The following is a 21,988-nucleotide window of genomic DNA, read 5'->3' as shown; positions in this document are numbered from 1 at the left end:
TTGCCCAATAGAGCCCTCTGATGGTCATGCGCCCGGAGCCAAGAATTGCGCCCAACGTGATACCAAGCAGCAACTCACCAAGTTCAAAAATTTTGCCCAAACTTGCAAAAATCCAACAGCCCAAACACATGCAAACCATCCAAAGAACCACATTTTCATCCAACGACACGAAAACCCAATCATTTTCAACATGCAACCATAAACATGGAAAAACCCCAAATTTTCACCCAAAACCCCGAAACCCCGAAAACGAAATTTCTATCAAAATAGCCATCAATCTTCTAAAAATCAACCACACATGAGTTTATGAACTCATTTCCAACAAAAATCAGCCAAAAACTTAGCTTCCCTTACCTCAGTGAGATGATTCCGAGCTCCGGGAAGAGAAGAATGGAATAAAAAGGAGAAGGATGAACGGAGAAGAGAAAATCCGCGCCTCAGCTAGCTTCGAACACCACTAATCAGCACCTTCAACCCAAGAGATCACCACAAGGAATTTAGTAAAGGAGGAGAGAATGAGAGAGCAAAATTTCAAAGTGAAAGGAGAAAGAAAAATATGAGGTGAGTGATGAGAGGGAGAGAAATGAGAACGGGGGTCTCACATTTATCGTCTCTTTTGATGGTGCTCATTCTTAATTCTTATCATGGAATGAGCAAAGTAAACAACACTCTTGACTCTGTTGAAGTTAATAATGTCAATGGTATTTGGTTGGAGAGTAGGTTAAACAAGCTATGACACACGACATTATGGCTATCTCAAAGTCATCTCTACCGTGGAACATGGCTGGAATCGGAATGCGTATTATTCATAAGTTGGACCAAGGAATTAATGGATGTTTCTGTGACCCTTTAAATTACTTGACAATAGAACATTCTTCTCTCAAACACCGCACAAGGTGCAACTCCATTTTTTAATTTTTTTTTTCTGTTTTTGAATTAGAGTATCTTATTCGATAACTAAAAAATAATCTCAAGTTATTGCAATTCATTAAAGAGACTCACATCTCCTAACAAAAATCAGATCATAGTCACATACTTAACAACAAATTAGAGCGGTTAAAACAGGTTAGTCCAATCCATGTGGGCCGGCATATCTTGATCCACTTTAAAAATGGGTCAATCCAATATTCAGTTCACTTTTGATTTTCTCATTATTTTTTTTGCCCGACCCAACCCACCATGGGTTGGTGGGTTAGCCCGTATGACCCATCAACCTACCGAAAAATTAAAAAAAAATTATCAACAAAATTTAAAATTTAAAGTTAACTATAAATTAATATAATAATCATAAAATTGACATCATTAATAGTCATAAGTCATAATTCATCATACAAAATTAAATACAAACCATGATAAAAGTCCAAAATAAAATGTTTCAATATTCCATCATACAAAATTAACTATAAACCATAATCAAATTTTCATTGCAAAAAACAAAAAAAAGGTGGGCTAGTGGGTTAGGGATGGCAACGGGGCGGGTCGGGTGCGGGTTTCCTGACACCCGTCCTCGTCCCCGCGAGTTAAATCCATCCCCGTCCCCGTCCCCATACCCGTCGGGTATAGATTTTCATCCCCATCCCTGTCCTCGCCGGGTATCGGGTATACCCGTATCCGTCAATTTTTTTATTTTTTATTTTTTGTAAAAAAATGATATTTTTAAATTTTTTTAATTATATTATAATTATAATTAGGTTATTTTTTTATCTTATATTATAATAAATAATTACACATAAAAAATTAAATTTTTTTATTATAATTAAATTGAAAGTGGGTATTAAATTAAAAATGAGAATGGGGACGGGGACGGGGACGGGTACGGGTACGGGGGAGGTAAGTATATACTCGTACCCGTACCCGTACCCGATTTAATATATCAAGTTTTACCCGTACCCGTACCCGTACCCGGTTAAACCGGGTATTTCCCGTCAAAGTCGGGATGGGTTCAGATATTACCCGTGGGTACAGGTATATTTGCCATCCTTATAGTGGGTTGCCTGACCCACCACTGGTTCAACTCGGGTGGGTCGGTTGAAAGTGGGTCGGATTGAGATATATCAACTTACTATCAAATTTTCATTTATTTTGGCTCAGTCCGACCCATTTACAAGGTGGGTCGAATTGACTCACGGGTCACAGTCCATTTTGACGACTCTACTACAAACTATTTATTAATTATGTCATATTATAATGAATTATTTTTTATTACCATGCCAGTGAATTGATTTTTATATATAAATGGAAGTTAATATATATATATATATATATATATATATATATATAAAAGAAAAAGGACCTGTTTACTTCAACGTATAAAATACTTTTATAATTATCCGTCAATTTGAATTAATAAAATGAAATATCAAATAATTTTTAAATTTTTAAAAAAATTGTAGACTTGATTTATGCATTAAGAACTTTAATTTCAATGGTTGAATCGTTGAAATTTGATATAAAACATGAATTATTGAACAGAGTAAACCTAAGAAGACTTAATCTCGAAATAAATGGATCCCTCCCCTCTCTCTCTTTCTCTCTCTCTATATATATTAGTATTAATAATATTATTGATAAATTAATATTGATAATATTATAAGTATATTAATGTTTCCCTTATCTTTAAAGGAAAAAGTATTAGTTGCATACGTGTATGGGAAAGTGGAAGGTTCACTAGACGTAGAACATACTATGAAGAAGGGATTTGTTAGAAAGGAAAAATGAATTGGTTAATTTGTTAATTGTGGATATTACTCAAAATAAATCAAGAATTGTTGGGGCTAACAAGTAGGTGTGGCGAGTGATATGTGGATTGCTACTAAGTGAAACATAATTATTCTTTATTGAAAAATGTTCATGGTAGATATGAAATTGGAGTATTTAAGCTGTTATGGAAGATTAGAGCTCCCTTAAAAGTGTTGATCTTTGTTTAGCATGTTTTCCTTAGTTGTATTGAAATTTGTGATCAATTGTTTCGTTGTAGGATTTTAACATATGTTATTGGTCTTACTTGTCCATTCTATGGTTTGAACCTTGAGAAAGTTGAGCATTTATTATTTGGATGTCCATTTTCATATTATGTATGGCAAAAATTTTATCTTTGGTTGGATTTGTACTCTATTCTGTCTCTAAATAGTATTGCACACGTTCTACTACATATTGGAATCATAAGAATAACAAGTTGTATAAAATTTCATTATTGATTTGGTGCTCTGTCTTGTGGTCGCTGTGGCTACATAGGAATCAATGTGTCTTTAAAAATACAAGTCCTTATATGGAGAAGGTGTTGAATTTTTTACCCAAATATTATTTTTTTTATATAAAAATTACAAGATTAATAACTGTGCAGGTTTATTTACCAAGTTAGAACCATTTACTGTGCAAGCTCAGAATTCGGTTCCCGGGGAACCGAATTCTGAGCATCAAAGTGTTATTTTTTTTTGTTTTTTCAACTCAGAATTCGGTTCCCAGGGAACCGAATTCTGAGTTGGTTTTATATTTTTTTTTTCGTGTTTGTGGGGAAATGTGGGCAGTTGATGGAAGTGGAACGGCCCGTTCCGAAAGCAGAACGGGTCGTTCTGCTTAAAGTCACAGAGTGAAATTTCTGAAATTGAAATGGGCCAAGAACAGGCCGTTCCAGAGTTAAGAATTAACGTTGAAATAGACCCATGAAACGGCCCGTTTTAAAGAAATTTTTTAGTCATTTTTTTAACCTGGAACGCGCCGTTCTTGTTTTAGAACAGTCCGTTCCAAAATAGAAATGTACACACTTTTTTGCAAGTGGAACGGCCTTGGAACGGCCCGTTCCAGGAGCTGTTTTAACGAAAGGGAACGTGATTTGGAACGGGCCGTTCTAGTTTTGGAACGGCCCGTTCTGGGTAAACAGTAAAAACGCATTTTTCTATAAATAGGCCCTCTCCCCTTCATTTTTTTTATGCGATTTCAGCTAAGTTTGTCTCCTTTACTCCTTTCCTGTACTGCTTCTGATTCACCTTGATAGTAAGAAATTCTTTTTTTGGTTCAATTTTTATTAACCAAATATCAAAAATGTTTTTGTGGAAGCAAAATGAGCATAGGTCTGTTTTCATTGGTAGAACGGTAAGTTTAGCACTTTCGTTATTTACTTTAAATTTCAATGAACTTGTAACAAATTAGTACTAATTTTGGTAATTATTGCAGGAGACTGAGAATATTATTTGTTCTTACTGTCATTCAATGCCAGAACCTCATCCTCTAATTGTTCCTATATTAGAGGAAGTTGGTTTTTCTGGGGTTGCAAAGCTCAGACATCTGAAAGTGGATCACGCATTAATCACAGCTTTGGTTGAAAGATGGAGACCTGAGACTCATACATTCCATTTTCCAACTGGAGAGTGCACCATAACACTAGAGGATGTTGCACTTCAACTTGGCTTAAGAGTTGATGGTTTACTAGTCATTGGCCCAACATTATATGACTGGGAGGAAATGTGCTCCACCTATCTCGGAATCATGCCAGTTAAAGGTGAGTCATTAATTGGCTCTATGATTAAGTTAAAGTGGTTAAGAGAAAATATGTTAGAATTACCAGAGGAGCCATCTCAAGAACAACTTGATGCACATTGTAGATCATATATATTAGGTTTAATAGGAGGTGTTTTGATGCCTGACAAAACAGGCAATAAGGTACATCTTATGTATTTATCTTTATTAATAAATCTTAGAAGAATAAGACGATATAGTTGGGGGTCGGCTTGTTTAGCTATGTTATATAGGGAAATGTGTAGAGCTACAAATGTTAGTAGCAAAACAATGGGTGGTTGTGCATCTTTGTTACAGTCTTGGGCATGGCATCGCATGCCATATATTGCGCCTATTTCCAAGTTACCAGCAACATTCCCTCTAGTCTGTAAATGGAGCGGGGGCAGAGTTTTAAACTTTCAAAATGTACCTCATAATGATGTTGTTGGATATAGATCAAGGTTTGATCACATTCAGAATGATCAGGTAACTGTTTAAAATCAAAGTTTTATTATTTTTTTATTTTCTTTTGTTTACCATAATATGTTAACTAAAGAAGTTTAATTTTTTTTGTAGTTTTTATGGGCGCCATATGGAGTATTGCAAACAGCAATACCGATGCAAGCATATAGAGATGCTCTGCTATGGACATCATGCACCTCCATTATTTGTTTTGCAATTGTTGAATGACACCAATCTGATAGAGTGAAATTGCAATTTCGTATCTTCCAGGATGTCCCTTCTCCACCGAATAATTTGGATAACCTGCACAACATTGACATGAGGGGAAGACAAGATGAAAATTGGGTTACAAGACATGCTCAATGGATCGACATATAGAACAATAGACGTGAGCACACATTGATGGGTCATCCAATGCAAGACCCACTGTTTCACACACGAGAATACATGGAATGGTACATGGCCAATTCCATCTATTTTTTATCTGTGCCACGACTACTACAAGATCCAATGACCCATCAACAACGAAGGACTTCCACAACATTTGAGACTGGTGGAACTTCCATGCGATCGCATGAAGAGACTGGTCAGCATGTATCAAATCCTCAGTACGTCACTCCTGAACAAAACATAATGGACAGACGACATTCATTTGCAACAACTTCAGAGGATTTTTTTACAAATTTATTTGGAGTAGATTTTAGAACTCCATCTTCAGCACAATCATACATGCAATCTATTTACCGTCCACAATTCGGTAATGAACCTGGAAGTTCTTCAGCACCATTTCAACATCCGGTAGTTGATGATGAACCAAATCCTTCTGAGCAACAACCTCCACGACGTAATCCAGGCCGTAATAGACGTCGCCCTCGTTGTGGAACTGGACACCATTACGGAGATTGAAAAATGTATATAAATCACTCTATGTTAATGTTATTATTTTTTTATTTTAATGTACTATGTGTCTTTATCAATGTAATATGAATTTTAATGTTATGCATTTTTACATTTACTGCACTAAGAAGGTTATAAACTATTATAATTATAAGTATTGTAGCGAACACAGTATACGATTTCAACACAATATACGATTTCAACACAAACACAACGTACTATCCGATACTAACGCGAAGTAATTAACTTTAATATTACATAACTAAATAAATTTATTACAACTGATTACAACAATAATGATCATTGGTGGCGGGAACTACATCCATGACTAATATTCGGACATGTCTTCCTAGTGTGACCAGGAGTGTGACAATAAGAACAATTTTTTACATGAGTATGTTGTTCTCTAATATCCATCTCTGTTCTAATCCTGGTGGACTTTGGTCGACCCTTCGAAGTTCTCTTCAGTTCTGGATTTGGCCACAAAGTTGGACTAGTGTAAGTAGGCCAATAATCTTCATGTCGAAGCTCTCCAAACTGTCCTTCGTATACCTTTGCAACTTGCTGTAAGGTATATATGGGAGATATGTACCTTTCATAGTCATGATGTGCATGTAAGCATGAAACAAGTACATGTGAGCAAGGGATATGAACTTTCTGGAACTTGCCACAATCACACCACAATTCATCAAGCCTTACTGCAAATCTCCCAAATGGTCGAACTTCTCTGGAATGTTGTGTTTCTTCCACTAGAAATCTACTGCTTGATCTGTCAAAGCTGATAACTCTATGAGTATTTGCCTTAGACTGTGCATCTTGAATAGTTTTATTTGCAATTTCCGAGTAGACATGTCCAGCATTAATCATTGCGCCCACTTCCCTACCTCTTTGAACGAAAAACTTGTTGCAACGAGTGTATGTGGCCATTACCATGGAACAAATTGGCAAATTTCGTGTTTTCTTCAATACGGAATTAATTCACTCAGCTAGGTTTGTTGTCATGTGTCCCCAACGTCGTCCATTGTCCCATGCTAGTGTCCATTTTTCCCTAGGAATGTTGTCTAACCATTGAGCTACTTCAACATTAGTATCTCTTACTATGTTGTAATAGTAAAAGAATCTAGGTTCAGTCATCCCGTAGGCTGTAAAAAAAATATTAAATAATTAAAAGTAATAATCAAATGCTTTTAAAAAAGTAATGATAAACTTACCCATATTGGCGACATCCTTCTTTAGTGCTGCATTTTTGAATCGTCGCATGAAATTTTGTGCAATATGTCGAATACAATAGACATGAACAGAATTGTTTTCCGTCCAGCCACTTCCATTTCTTGAGTATGCACTTCAAATAGCTTCATGACGATCAGAAATAAGGCACAACTCATCTTGCGGTGTTACATACCGCCTCAAGTTCTTAAGAAAAAAAACCATGCATCGCTAGTTTCACCTTCAACAACAGCAAATGCAATAGGAATTATGTTGTTGCGACCATCTTGCGCAACTGCGACCAATATTGTACCTTTGTATCTCCCGTATAAAAAGGTACTATCCACTTGTACAATTGGTTTGCAGAAGGCAAAACCATCAATGCATGGTTTAAAGGTCCAAAATAACCTTTTGAATATAACACTCCCCTCGTCCAATAATTCACCTTGGTAAGCCGGTTGCGTATTTAATTTCCAAATAAAACCTGGAACATACATTTGCATTGCTTGCAACATACCTGGTAACTTGTTGTACGACTCCTCCCAGTTTCCAAAGATATTCTCAATGACATGTTGCTTGGCCAACCATCCCTTTCTGTAACTAATTGTATAACCCATGGTGGACTTGATGTGGGCTATGATGGTTGAAATGGATGCCGATGGATCAACCTCAATAATTTCACCAATGCTTTGAGCAATCATTTGTGATCCCAATTTATTATGATCTTGGGAGATAAGTGGGGAAACACATGTGTGGGGGCCCTCAAGGATCATGATTTCCCAATGTTGTTCCCTGGTGCGCAATATACCACGGCATCTCCAGGCACAGTCGTGGTGAACACATTCCATAACAAGCCTACTACTGCTTGAGTTTTTAACCTTGTAAGTGCAATGGTTGACAATGTGAAATCTATTTATGGTGTCCTGCATTTGTTCTTTTGTTTGGAAGCGTTGGCCAACAAATAGTGTTCCAGGTGGATACACAACCATATCACGCTCCAACAAATGGCTATACTCAGTGTCTTGTTGGATTTCATTGGGAAACTCTAAAAAGTGTGGAGGTGGGTTGTATATGGCTACTGGTTGTGGTTGTAGTGGTGGATTATTTGGAATTGGGAGGGTTTCTTCATCATCATGTTCATGTGCAGAGAGAATTTCGTCTTCGTCCTCGCTAAAAGGATCAAAGACATTTTCTGTTGGGAGACCAACAACAACATCATCTTCAATGTTGGTTTCAACATTGGGTTGAGAAGCAGAAGGTGTAGCTTGCTCAAATGGCTGAGAAGATATTTGATTAAGGTCCATGATTGGACCACTTAAAAGCTGTGTGTATGATTCAATGTCGTAGTTGGAGGGGATATCATAAGAAGGGGCAGATGGGTTAGTGTACTGGTAACTTTGATAAATTTCGTAAGGTGAACGTGAAGGTGAAACTTGTGGTGCATGTGATTCAACTGTAGTAAATGTAGCATATAATTCAATACCTGGTTGAAGTTGATTAGAATCGTGAACATTGAAAAGTGCCTCAACGTCTTCATCATCCGTCAACTCAACACAGGTATAGTTACTAACCCCTGGGCCAAGTCTAATAGGGTACCGAAAATGTATGCTAGCCACCCTCTTAGAATCTTGTCGATGTAGCTTTCTGTGGATGACTCTTTGAAGCCTTTCTAGAGTAATTCCTCTATTGATACGAACTAATTTTGCAGATGGAGAGGAGAAGGTGATTCCTTCATTCGGATATTGGTTAATGGAACCATCAGAATGAACAATAACGTAGATTGAAGAAGCCATTTTATGAAAGGTTTAAAGGAAATGAACGTGATTCTAAGAAAGTGATTCAAAAGGGGTAGACGGAAGGAATAAAGGAGAGAAGGTAAGCTGAAATCGTGTGAAAAAAATTAAGGGGAGAGGGTCTATTTATAGAAAAACTTGCATTTTTACTGTTTACCCAGAACGGGACGTTCCAAAACCAGAACGACCTGTTCCAAACCAGGTTCCCTTTCGTTAAAACAGCTCCTGGAACGGGCCGTTCTAAGGCCGTTCCACTTGGAAAAAAATGTGTAAATTTCTATTTTGGAACGGGCTGTTCTAAAACAAGAACGGCCCGTTCTAGGTTAAAAAAAATAACTAAAAAATTTCTTTAAAACGGGCCGTTTCATGGGTCTATTTCAACGTTAATTCTTAACTCTGGAACGGCCCGTTCTTGGCCTGTTTCAATTTCAGAAATTTCACTCTGTGGCTTTAAGCAGAACGGCCCGTTCTGCTTTCGGAACGGCCGTTCCACTTCCAACAACTACCCACATTTCCCCACAAACACGAAAAAATATATATATAAAACCAACTCAGAATTCGGTTCCCCGGGAACCGAATTCTGAGTTGAAAAAACAAAAAAAATAACACTTTGATGCTCAGAATTCGGTTTCCCGGGAACCGAATTCTGAGCTTGCACAGTAAATGGTTCCAACTTAGTAAATAAACCTGCACAGTTGTTAATCTTGTAATTTTTTTTAAAAAAAATAATATTTGAGTAAAAAATTCGAAGGTGTTCAAGTATGTGAAACAAAGATCTTGGAATTGGATAAGAGCAAAAGCTAAAAGAGTCAATTTCCTCTTCTATTAGTGACATGAGCAACTTGTGCTTTGAAGAATTGCAATAGTCTTATTTTCTACTGTTATTTGTCAATTAGTTTTTTTTTTTGGCTATTTTTTAGTCTATTTAGTTTTGATGTTGCCTTTACGTTGTAGGAAGAGATATTTTGGATTTGAACATTTTATTTTTGTTGCTTTTGCTATTAAGAATCATATCTTGTGATGTTCTCATTAGTTGTCTCATATTAATAAATTGTTTTTTGCCTTTTTTTATTTTTAAAAATAATATATTAATGTAGGCTTAATTGTACTTTTGGATCCTCAAGCATTAAAATTGCACGATTTTAGTTTCTTAAGTTTCAATTGAGCAAATTAACACCCTAAATCCTAAACTTGACATGACACTCAATTAGGTAGATAACATAGGCACTGACATGATATAATGATATGTTATGACAAAATAAGATTAAAAATTGTCAAAATTTAGAAAATGGGATTCAAACCTTAAACCATTACCTCCAACGACAGCACTTAACTACTAAACTAACAATTTTTTTTAATATGTAAAATTATAAAATATATACCTTTAACAGAAACCAAAATTAAACAAACATTTACTACTACGAAATAAAAATATATCATATTATATATTTGTAGTATAAATAATATTATTGATAAAATTAATATCGATAATAAATAATCGAATTATGTAAGTTAGAATATGAGTCTCACGTTCTGTGCATGAAATGTAATTTGCACACATTGTAAGCCTTAAAAGGAAATTTAAATAGTCGAAGTAGGTTTTGTAATCTTCATAATAGTTTTAGTCTTGAATTTTAGCTTTTCAATGACATTAAAATCACCCAAAAAAGAGATATAGAACTCAAGATATGATCAAATTAGTGAATGAAGGTCAAAATTGTTAGATTTAGACTGAAATATTGTAATTTTATAATAATTTTTAAAAATAATAGATGGTAAATCAATTTTTGAAGTCAATATAAAAGTCGTAGATAATAGTCTTATCTTTATAATAAAATTTAGATCAACTTGATATCATAAGTATAATTCCAAATATCGTGTTTAAACCTCACAATGTCATAGAAACTTAAGATAAGAAGAGATAGTTGGCGAGTTGTAATGGTGAATAATTTTATCCTTTAAATGTTTTAATTTTGGGAATGATTTGAGATGTTTATATCAATAGTTAAGAAAGATAAAGTATGAGAGGGGATGTTTGTGAATAAGTTAAGAGTGGGTTATGATAAGATCACTTAAAGAATTTTTTTATTAATGTGTTTATAACCTTATTATTGAGAAGGAAAAAAAATGACTAAAATGTCTCCCAATTTGGTTAGACTTTTTAAGAGAGAAATTTTTTTCAAATATTAACAATTTTATATAATAAGATATGGCTTGCATACCTATGAGCTACAACTAACACTATTGTGTATAAGGGTGGGCAACGGGTGGGTTTGGTCGGGTTCGGGTGAAAAATGTTCAACCCGTTGCAAACCGACTTTGCAAAAATGTGAACCATATCCGATCGACTGAGCTTTCGGTTTGAGGCGGTTCGGGTTAAAACAGATTTAGATTTGAGCGGGTGGGTACAATCGGGTTTAAGATTTTTTGTAGACCAAGTTATTTTAACGAAGTTGTAGCTTAAAACGGTAAAAAAAAAATTTAAAATAGTGTACAAAAATAGAATGAAGGTGACAATAGATGGTGTAAGTAGATTCGTAAATAAAACATTCACAAAATAAAGAAGCAAAAACAAAAGATAACAAAATTCATAATTGTTACATGTAAAAGAAATCTAAAGTTAGATTACAAAACCCATAAAAAATTACAACTGCACTAATTGTGCTCAAAATAGAGACAAGAAGATGGAAAAGAAAGACAAAGAAAGTAACAAAAAGAACGCTCTAAAAATGGACTAACGTGTTGAGAAGTTGAATGAGGAAGGAGAAGACAAAAGAAACATCTAGGTTATAAAAAACAAAAAAAAAGTTACAAATTGATGGTTATATTATACTTGAAATAAAGACTTTTGAGTTTAGATCATTGTTGTTTAGTTATACAAAAGTAATAAAAATCTAAACTTATCTCATTTTCGGTTGGGTTTGATTTTTAGCAGTTTAAAAATTCAAAATCGAACCCGCCCAATATAACCCGTATAAAGTCAAAATTTTAACCCGATTTACCCATAAAACCCACCCGAACCCACCCAAAAGTAATATTTTTTATCAGGTTTTTCGGTTCGGTTCAGTCTCGGTTTTATGCTCACCCCTAATTGTGTATTATATATTCTTAATATTTGATTCTGCATGAATTAAAAAAATACCAACATTATTCAATGTCGATGTATCATTACCTATCAAATAAATCCGTACTTCACTTTCCACAAAGAAGATTGCTATAATTTAGTAGACATTTCATTTCAATTACCAGTAGTCCTTCGTTGCTAGATCAAATATAATTAATGACCATAACTTAAATCCTCAGTCCTCACCTAAACTTCTTTTGTACCAACCAAACTGCTTGATTAATTTCAGCACAGACAACGGAACTCAAAAGGCTTTTGCATACACATAGAAAAATGGAGATGCTAGCTAACTACATGGAACTATTATTTGTCGATCTGCATCTTCCATTTGTATTATTTTTATACAGACATTTTGTAGTACCCTAGGTGAATGACTCTACTTTGTACATTGCAGGGAATGAAAACTGAACCCTTAGCATTTCTCTCATGACATGACCTCAAGTGCCTCTCTTGTTTGTCCAAGTAAATTGAAAACTGTTGCTGCTATGTGAGATGGTGTAAGACCAGCTTCATTCAATTGGTCAGCCAGCGATCCATGATCAATGTAACAATCAGGAAGAACCATTGGCCTCCACTGCAGTTGTAAATGAAAGCCACATACATGAGTTTTCAGCAACTTATTAGATATTCACAATCTTCAAAGATGTATATATTTGTATAAGCAAGAGGTATAACTCCTTCCTAAAAGGTTAACCCATTTTAAGGGTAATATAACACTTTCAGTCCCCACTTCATGCTCAAGACAGAAATCAAACCCAATTCTTGGAGACTTGTGTTAACGACTTTCTGCAAGATGTATATTTTCCAATACAAAAGAAAAGCAAGTACTATGGGTCAAATTTGAAAGATTCATACCTTCAATTTTCCATCAAGGAGGCCATCCAAGGCCATGAAATGAGCAACATGAGAGCCAAATCCTCCTATTGATCCTTCTTCAACTGTGATCAAAACCTCATGTGATTTTGCAAGGCTGCGAATGAGGTTACGGTCCAATGGCTTGCAGAAACGAGCATCGGCAACTGTTGCGCGCAATCCATGATGTTCCAACAAGGAAGCAGCAGCCACACAGCTCTGAACAGCTACACCATAGCCCAACAAGGCCACCCTTTCCCCTTCAATTAGTATCCTACCTTTTCCAATCTGTTAAAATGTCATGACACAAATGTTAAGTTGGCTTACATAACTGTTCCTAAATCCTAATCATCTCTAAGGGCACAACACCACTATAAGTCTATAATACTAACTTACCTCAAGAGGAGTGCCTTTATTCCCTGGTGGTACCTCAACACCAATACCATTTCCCCTTGGGTATCGGAAACAACTGGGTCGGTCATCAATGGCAACTGCAGTTGCAACCATGTGACAAAGCTCTGCTTCATCAGAAGGAGCCATCACCACCATGTTTGGGAGGCATGCCATAAAAGTGACATCAAATGCACCACAGTGTGTTGCACCATCTGCTCCAACTAATCCGGCTCGGTCCAATGCAAATCTTACAGGCAGCTTCTGCAAATCCACATCATGCACCACCTTGGAATGGACACAGAACACATACTTAGCAATAGGCCAATAGCACTGATTATGAAGGTAATGATATACATCGCTAACAGTAACTCATCATGTTATGGTATGAGAGTTATGTTATGCTTACCTGGTCATAAGCTCTCTGCATGAATGATGAGTAAATTGTACAAAAAGGCTTGAGACCTTCACAAGCCAGACCCGCTGCAAATGTAACAGCATGCTGTTCTGCTATCCCTACATCAAAGCATCTTGTTGGGAAACGGCGATGGAAGATATTCATGCCGGTTCCACCTCCCATTGCAGCATGGATTCCAATGATGCTTTTGTCAGTTTCTGCTTCCACAATCAATGCCTCAGCAAAGCATGTTGTGTATGACTGGGTGGCAGCCTTTGCCTTGAATTGTTCTCCAGTTGCTGGATCAAACTTGCTAACTGCTGCAAAATCAAACCATGTTACATGCCTCTATTGAATATGTGTGTTTTCTATAGAAATAACTAAATAGAAACGATCCTCAATCTTTTCTTAAAGTTGATTAACATCACTTTTATCAAGGCATAGTGATGGATTATGTCCAAAGGGACAGATTAAGATTTTATATCTTTAATGGCTAAGAGATATTTGGTCCATTCTTAGATAGTTAGATTGAACGAGTCATGTTGATAGAAGTCAAGAAATTTGTAATGCCTCGTTTACCATGGTACTTGTCTGGTGCTCTTTCTGCATATGGGTATCCACGGCCTTTTTCAGTGATAAAATGGATCAGTATAGGACCAGTTGTTTTAGTATTTTTAACTTCTTCAAGAATGGCAATAATATCATCTATGTTATGACCATCAACAGGACCTATATAGTAAAGTCCAAGCTCTTCAAATAGTGTTGATCTAGAACCGCTGATCATGCCACGCGCATATTCATCCACTTTTGCAGCTAACTCATGCATTGTGCCTCCAATTTGTTTAGTGACTCCCTGAAAAAATATCAATTAGTACAGAATCAGTTTCACTAGGACCTTGCAGCCGCACAAGTCCTTCATTGAGAGGCATGTGAATTGTGTTGCTCACCTTAGCAACTTCTCTCATTTCTCTAAGTGGTTTGTTTGATTGTAACCTACTGAGAGCACTACTCAAAGCACCTACAGGTGGTATGGGACCATCAAGTGTAGCAGTTGGTAGGGAGACCTGCTTGTTGTCATTGAGAATAACTATCATGTCGGAATCGAGATATCCAGCGTTGTTCATGGCTTCATAAGCTTGACCAGCCGTCATGGCACCATCGCCTATAACAGCAACTACTTTATTATTCTCTCCCTTCAGATCTCTCCCAACAGCCATTCCTGTTTATGCAGAAAAAAACATGTCAAAAGTTATAGTCAAACTGCAAAATACTATTGTGCATTATTGTCAATAAGTGGTGTGATTGTAGCAAAATATCATCTCATAGATATAAAAATATGCCTAGGCCAGAAAGCTTCAGATTTTAGGAGAGATTATTTTTTATATATTAGACTCGACAAAAGGAGCCGATTGATTGAATTACTTGTCAAAGTTAAGAATAAAGGTGAAATCTCTAATTTCATATATCCAGGATCTAAATAAATGAAAGAGTATATATAGAGCAAAGCAGAACCTTGTGTTACATAATCACACATGTTTACATCTTTTGCATGGCAGTCTCTGTGACTGTGCTACAGAAATCATTATCTATAAAAATGTGATCATGAATAATTTCTTGAAATTAGGCTCAATCTCAGTGTGTGTTTGGTATCCCATTTTGCATGTGCGTTTAGAGAAAAAACCAAGTCAAACCAAGCCTAAATATGCAAAGTTATAAATCTTTACTTAGGTGAACATGGATCAACTTTGATGCGACGAAATATCAAGTCAAAAAAAGCCTAAACATGCAGAAGTTATAAATATGAACGTGGACAAACTTTGACGCAACGAAATACCAAACACGCACTCAATCTCCAATTGAACTCTTGGGAGTAGAGCCCACATCAACTCCCAAATTTATTATTCATGATATATTTCTTCAACTAATTTTTTGTCTAAGATAAGGCCTGAAAAATTCTATACTAAAACACAAATGGCAAATAGAAGAATTACCAAGTCCTGCAGATATTGTTGTTGAGCTGTGACCAGTGCCAAAACAATCATATTCACTCTCAGAGCGTTTTGCAAACCCAGATAATCCATCTGTCTGCCTTATGGTATGCATCTTATCCCTTCTACCAGTGAGTATTTTATGTGGATAAGTCTGCAAAATTCATACAAAATTGTATCATTGAGACCAAGTGCCACAGTTGAATTACAAACAACACAAAATAAACATAATGCTTCGGCGTGTCCTGGGACGGATGTCGATCTGATCGATTCCCATCATGCTAAAATAATATTTTGTCTAACAGAAGTCACGTCCGAGTGTAGATCGCTCATTGATTCTTAGTTTAAAGATATTGCATGGATCACGTAGATGGACAACAAAAACGGTGTCACAGTTAATTACCAACAACATCAAAGAAAATAAAAAAATAAAACCTGATGACCAACGTCCCACAAAATTTTGTCCGTAGGAGCATTGAAAACATAGTGAAGGGCAACAGTGAGTTCCACAACACCAAGACTTGCCCCCAAATGACCCCCAGTTCTAGAAACGTGGAAAATAACATCAGAACGCAGCTCCTCCGCAAGTTGTTTTAGTTCCTGCATCAATACTCAGATTATAAGAATCCAATCTTCACATAACAATGACTCTTTTTTTCTTCTTGTTGCACAACAAGCAGCATAAAGCATCATAAGAGAATTGGATACCAAGGTCATTGTACCTTGGTAGAGAGATTCTTCATATGAACTGGACAGTTTATGGTGTCAAGAAGAGGAGTTGGTGGCTTCTGAGAATGATACTCTCCCGTCTCTGATAGTGATGCATATACCCCATGTGGCCTTTTCCTCACCTTCATCATCAAGCCATAACATGACAGGCATTTCCGTCAGCAAGTCCCATCTCAATTTTAATACTTTAAAATAATCACGACAGAACACGGGGGAGAAAGAATGAAACTTAATAATAAAAACAAAAGTAGACAAAGCTGATAGACTTATAAGACACAAAAACAAAAAAAAAAAACATTTGTAGCTTGTTATCAGAAAGAAATGAATGAGGAAGAGATTAAGCAGTGTTGAGTTCATCAAAGATATAATCTTTGAACTCACTGCCTTCATGAGTAGGCCTGCATGTAGAGAATAAGATTGAGTTCATGTGAATTGCTTGCATGAATAAAGCATGTCCTAACCAACCTGGTTGAGTCTGTGTTGGGAAAGGGTCAAGAGATGTGCACCCCAATGAGAGTGAGAACCCAAAGGTGTTGCTTGTCTGAGATGGATGGGGAACGAGAATGCAGAGAGAGCCATGAGAGTAAGAGTGTGTGAGAAAGTTGGGAGAAAGTGGTGTAGTTCACAGTAGTAAGTAGCATTGATGAAAGATGAGTATAAATAAGGAAGGAGAGGACATGTGTAGAATAGAGAGAGAACAGGAACCGGAAACTTAATAATGGTATGTTTGGTAACAAGAACAAGAAAGGGAAGAAAATTAATGAAAAGTGACATAATTTTATTAACTACTTTTGTTAGAAAAAAAAAACATTTTATTTTTATTTTTATTATTGATAGTATAGAAAGTAAAAATTATATATATATATATATATGCAAAATTATTTGAATATCCTTAATTAAAAAATGTGTTAAAATAATTTTAATTTTTTCTTTTTAAATATAAAACAACTTTATTTTCCTTCTAGTTTGAAAATAATGTAAATATGTGAGTTTTTCTGAATATTCATTCCTATCAAAAATATTACTTGTGCCACTAATCTAACACATGGTTATGTTTAAGGTAATTTTAAAATGATTTTAAAAAAAAAATATATTTTTAATAAAAAAGACTAGAATGTTTTAGAGGAATTCTTAAAAAAAATAGTTCTATTTGTATATTTTTTAGAAATAGATATTTTAAGTAAATTTATAAAAATATAAAAAATGATTTTTGAATTATAAATCTTTAAAAAATTATATAAATTTGATGCAAAATAATTTTTTGAAAAGATCTAAAAACAAGATTTTATTGACCTCATGTTTAGGCTAACCTTGATTACCTTAAAAAGAAAATAAAACTTATATTTTTCTTCCCTTTCCTTATTTATGTATATTTTTTATTTCAAACAATGAATAAATAAAGGAAGACTAGAATAAGGCTTGTTTTTGACAAATAAATTATAATATATTTTACAAAAGCTGATCAATTAGTATAGTTATTTTTAGAGAAATAATAGGAAGACGGTATATTTAAGGAGCTCAGATGTTACATTTGTCTTTACGTAAAAGTATTATTTAATTAATTTACGTTTTCTTGGAAAGATAATTAACTTAGTTAATAATATTCAATTAGTCAAAAATTTAAATTATTTTTTAAAATATTATCTTTGACATTTTTAAATTAATAATCTCTTTTTTACTTAATTATTTCTCATTTATTTTATTATGATTAAAGATTATATTTATTTATTTATTTATTTTATAATCATGTTATTTGTATGAAATATTATCAAATTTTTATGAAAGAAATCGCATTTGCCTTTTCTAATTCTAATATAAGAAAAACAAAATAATTTATTTTATTAATTTAAAAAAGTTATTAATTATCTAAAGGTATTATAAGAAAAATAATCGATGTATGAGATAATTAGAAAAAGTCTAATAAAAAGAAATAAATAATAAATAAGAACTCAAAGATAATAAGTTTTTATGTAGTATTTTAAATTTAACAATCACTGTGAATGATGATTTTCCTTGGTCAAGCATTAATTATTTTTTAACACAAACAAACTTAACACTGCAAGCTCAACTTCCCCTATCTCATAATAGACCTTATTGGATCAAGAAGTTTGATTATTCAAAGATAATATTTACTTAAATTTTATTTTTTTCATATATTTAATTAACTTAAAAAATTATACAGATTAATACACTTAATAGTAGAATAAAGTTTGTGTGGTAAAATAAAAGTTTATTTTTTGTAAGTTTTCTCTTAATATTATATTCTTTTATTATTTAAAAAAATATATTAGTTTATAAAGAAAGTATTATATAAAAATAAATATGTTTAATATTTAATGCACAAATAATAATAATAATTTATAACTATTATAAAGTAGATATCTTGTTTTTATGTATATATTTTTGAATTATTTTACTTTTAAATTTTTAAATAATAAAAAATAATATTTAAAATTAACTAAATCTAAGACTTGAATCCAATACTTTATTGAGATTTCAAAGATTCAATACAATAAAATACTTTTAAATACATATAGAAACACAAAATATTTCAATCCTAACATATAATAAAGGAGATTGTCTCATTTAGTGTACAATTTTTTTAAACAATTTTATCATTAAATTTTTTGTTATAAAAATAATATAAACAAAATAATTATTTTTACAAACATAAGACTTAAACTAAAAAAATTTAAGTTTAAGAACCAAATACAACATTAATTAATGTAACAAGCATTAATAATTTTTAAGCACTTTTAAATATTGATATCAAACATTAATGATTTTATAAAGACATAAAATGCCTTGATTCCACTAGTAATAATAAAAAAGAATTATCCTTTTCAGTGTACTGATTTTCTAGACAAAATTATCCTTATAACTACCTTTGAAATTATTTTTCTTCTTCTACCATTTTTTATTTTTATTTTGTAAAACTATTTAAAAAATTATCTTTACAATTACAACTACTCAATAATTACTCACAACTTTATTTTTATTTTATTTTTAATAAATACACAATGACACATGATATTTTTTTACGATACTAATAATAATAATTGGCATAATAAAATTTATATTTAAAACAAATAGTTTATGCATAATATTTATATTATCATTTCAATTATAAATCGTGTAATATTATTTAATTTTTATAGTAATTATTTAAAAAAAATTATATCTATTATAATTTTAAGTTTATTGATATTTTTTAAATAAAAATTAACATTAAATTTATTTATTTTTTCTCTCTGCTAACATATCTATTTCTGTCTTTTTTGTGTTTGAATGGAGACACGCATTTCTCTTGTTGAGTCCAATGGCATGCAAAACGATAAATGATAAATTGATAAACGATATATTCATATATTTTCATTTCATGGTTCTTTATTGTGACTGCGTAGATGCAGTTACGACCACCATTATGCACCATTTAGCATGCATGTGTCTTTTTCTGAATCAGTAGTATTCACACATAACAAATAAATTGTCTTATTCATATTTTTTCCAACACATCGCATGCAATGTTGTGTTTTGATTAGTTTCTTTTAAATTGAATAAACATCTGAGATAATAAAAATATATGAATGTAGTCATTGTTGATTTAGAAGTTTATTAAAATAATTATTTAAAAAAAAATAGTGACAAATATATTATTCTTTTCTACTATGCATGTTTATTCACTTTTGAAATGTAAAGTCTTGTATGTCGTTATAAATAATGCTCGTCATAAAACTGTTAAAAGCGTTATAAAATTAATAATTTTATGAGCTTTTAATACTAATGATGTTTTTAAGAGAAAATTAAAATTAAAATTAAGATAAGATATGATTTTATACTGCTAAAATCAATCATCAATCTCTTTGTAGGGATAATAATTTTTAGTATTATATTTTATTGTTTAAAGTTTAAGAATAAAATCGTCTAAAAAAATATATACACCAAATCAAATTATTACTTTTATATATGTTATGTATATAGATAAATAATAATAAAAAGGTGTAATGACCCCACTTCGTCTCTACACTGTATTAAAGGAAATTAACTAAATAAATAGGTACAATATAAATTATTAAATATAGTAATCTAGTAAATATAAGCTAGTTATACATTCTAAGTTATCGATTATACATTCTAAGTTAGTAATCTACCACCACCGAGTAATCAACAAAATATCCTTTGAGTCCAATGTATTGGATGTCTTCTACAACAACTCTCCAACCTTATCCCTGTCTTACTCATATGATCATCGCAGTTCACACTACATGAAAATATGCAAGGACAAACTAAAGTAAAAAGGAAACAATATGTATGCAATATAGGAACATCATATCATCATCTCATCTTTAACAATACAACAATACTGCATCACAATATACAACATATATAGATCAACACAACAAACCTAAATTCAAAACAGCAACATGTTTCATCATAATTCAACATAACAGATGAACAACATAATCAACTCAATGCATCATATGCTCAACACAACAACTATATATAAGCGTCGTCATGCATTTCAACTAGGAAATCTCCTACGACACAAGTTGAATAGTTTAAGTGACTTGATCCTATCGAATCGACAACACAGGGTGATTAATTCCTTGGACTTGCTAGATCAACAACAAATTAAATAAAAAATCCACAACAAAGCAACTTAGTTTCTCGGATGTCACCACGTCATTTAAATAAGGAAGTATAATACTACTGTCAAGGTAGAATAGTTGGGTATAGACCTACCACGACATTAGCTAGTTTAACTAAGTCTCTTATGGGATTAACCCACCTACTATCCTCCAAATACTACAACCTTCGATACTTGGTTAGGAACTAAGTTTCCATCTTTGTACTTTACTCGATTGGTCACTTGTAATCAATATAGCTCAACTCGGCCCTTATATTGTGGTCACTTCATACACATATACCTCGACTTTGTCCACACATGATACCAATAAAGTCCTATAGGAGAAACAACACAACATTCACTTCAAGGGTCAACTTCCCAAGAAGTGTTTTCAACAAATTGGGCTCTTAGAGCACTACAACACAATATCTAAACAATGAGATATGCAACTTTCAAAAACCTCACCTCTAGTTCTAAGTGGTTAACAACACTCAACAAAATCAACATACAACTTTGCATTTCACAACTCATATCCAACTATGTAACCAACAAACATCTTTTCTGCACATTGTATATTCAACTCAATCTCACAGCCAACATACAACTTGATTAACACACAACTCACAACTCATATATATTTCTCAACTAACAACTCACAACAAAATCATTGCATACTACTTCATCACTACAACATATTCATCATATTTTCAGTTAACAATTTAAAACAACAAGTATTCAACATTTCATCACAACATCTTCAACAACTAAGGCTTGGTGCTACACGACCCGCGCCCAATGTGGCTAAGGTAGAGGCCCTTGAGACCTTGCGCTTGGCATGGTAAAATATCACGCACGAACCCACCTCAGGTAGAAAGTCTTTACCCGAGTCTCGCCTGATGTCACCACCTCGATGCCCAACAAAATTCAGACAAAGAGCTCTGGCTTGGCTACATTGGGCGCCACACAACTTTAGGCCCAACATCACCAAGTCAGAGAGCTCTCAAGGCTTTCATGTCTAGTGCCATTCAA

At 33.5% G+C, this 21,988-nt stretch overlaps 3 protein-coding genes across 4 annotated transcripts; 1 reads left to right on the top strand and 2 right to left on the bottom strand.

The window, feature by feature from the left end:
- The first annotated feature begins 4,167 nt into the window (after positions 1-4,167).
- LOC145954239 (serine/threonine-protein phosphatase 7 long form homolog) lies at positions 4,168-7,074 on the top strand. Its single transcript, XM_083068134.1, has 2 exons — positions 4,168-4,980; positions 5,071-7,074. The coding sequence occupies exons 1-2, from the start codon at positions 4,210-4,212 to the stop codon at positions 5,182-5,184; spliced, it is 885 nt and encodes a 294-aa protein (XP_082924260.1). The 5' UTR covers positions 4,168-4,209; the 3' UTR covers positions 5,185-7,074.
- On the bottom strand, positions 6,832-8,852 carry LOC145955912 (uncharacterized). Its single transcript, XM_083071366.1, has 3 exons — positions 7,282-8,852; positions 7,065-7,195; positions 6,832-6,995 (listed from the first exon to the last, which is right to left on the bottom strand). The coding sequence occupies exons 1-3, from the start codon at positions 8,850-8,852 to the stop codon at positions 6,832-6,834; spliced, it is 1,866 nt and encodes a 621-aa protein (XP_082927492.1).
- Positions 8,853-12,216: 3,364 nt separating this feature from the next.
- LOC109803898 (1-deoxy-D-xylulose-5-phosphate synthase 1, chloroplastic) lies at positions 12,217-17,072 on the bottom strand. Of its 2 annotated transcripts, none has more exons than XM_020365570.3 (10): positions 16,798-17,072; positions 16,326-16,454; positions 16,039-16,203; positions 15,607-15,757; positions 14,563-14,834; positions 14,195-14,468; positions 13,628-13,932; positions 13,225-13,506; positions 12,832-13,116; positions 12,217-12,550 (listed from the first exon to the last, which is right to left on the bottom strand). In XM_020365570.3, exons 1-10 carry the CDS (start codon positions 16,909-16,911, stop codon positions 12,401-12,403), a joined length of 2,127 nt encoding a protein of 708 aa, XP_020221159.1. In that variant the 5' UTR covers positions 16,912-17,072; the 3' UTR covers positions 12,217-12,400. The 2 variants fall into 2 exon arrangements, with proteins under 2 accessions (XP_020221159.1, XP_020221158.1); XM_020365569.3 differs by having other exon boundaries at positions 13,628-13,935; positions 16,798-17,071.
- Between the last annotated feature and the right edge of the window lie 4,916 nt (positions 17,073-21,988).

The sequence above is a fragment of the Cajanus cajan genome, chromosome 1 (genome assembly GCF_000230855.2).
Source record: "Cajanus cajan strain Asha chromosome 1, NIPB_CcT2T_4, whole genome shotgun sequence".
NCBI classification, from domain to species: domain Eukaryota; kingdom Viridiplantae; phylum Streptophyta; class Magnoliopsida; order Fabales; family Fabaceae; genus Cajanus; species Cajanus cajan.
Note: the sequence above shows the minus strand (reverse complement) of the source record. Positions and strands in the feature narration are given on the sequence as shown.

What these genes read in the sequence shown, in the direction of transcription:
- LOC145954239 (XM_083068134.1), top strand. Translation starts at nt 4,210, where the DNA reads ATGCCAGAACCTCATCCTCTAATTGTTCCTATATTAGAGGAAGTTGGT. An exon ending in ATCACATTCAGAATGATCAG is followed by an intron (nt 4,981 to 5,070) that starts GTAACTGTTTAA and finishes TTTTTTTTGTAG; the next exon opens with TTTTTATGGGCGCCATATGG.
- LOC145955912 (XM_083071366.1), bottom strand. Translation starts at nt 8,852, where the DNA reads ATGGCTTCTTCAATCTACGTTATTGTTCATTCTGATGGTTCCATTAAC. An exon ending in GGTGAAACTAGCGATGCATG is followed by an intron (nt 7,196 to 7,281) that starts GTTTTTTTTCTT and finishes AGCTATTTGAAG; the next exon opens with TGCATACTCAAGAAATGGAA. An exon ending in GAAGGATGTCGCCAATATGG is followed by an intron (nt 6,996 to 7,064) that starts GTAAGTTTATCA and finishes TTTTTTTTACAG; the next exon opens with CCTACGGGATGACTGAACCT.
- LOC109803898 (XM_020365569.3), bottom strand. Translation starts at nt 16,911, where the DNA reads ATGGCTCTCTCTGCATTCTCGTTCCCCATCCATCTCAGACAAGCAACA. An exon ending in TGTGGGACGTTGGTCATCAG is followed by an intron (nt 15,758 to 16,038) that starts GTTTTATTTTTT and finishes TGAATTTTGCAG; the next exon opens with ACTTATCCACATAAAATACT. An exon ending in TCCTTGATGGAAAATTGAAG is followed by an intron (nt 12,551 to 12,831) that starts GTATGAATCTTT and finishes TTACAACTGCAG; the next exon opens with TGGAGGCCAATGGTTCTTCC.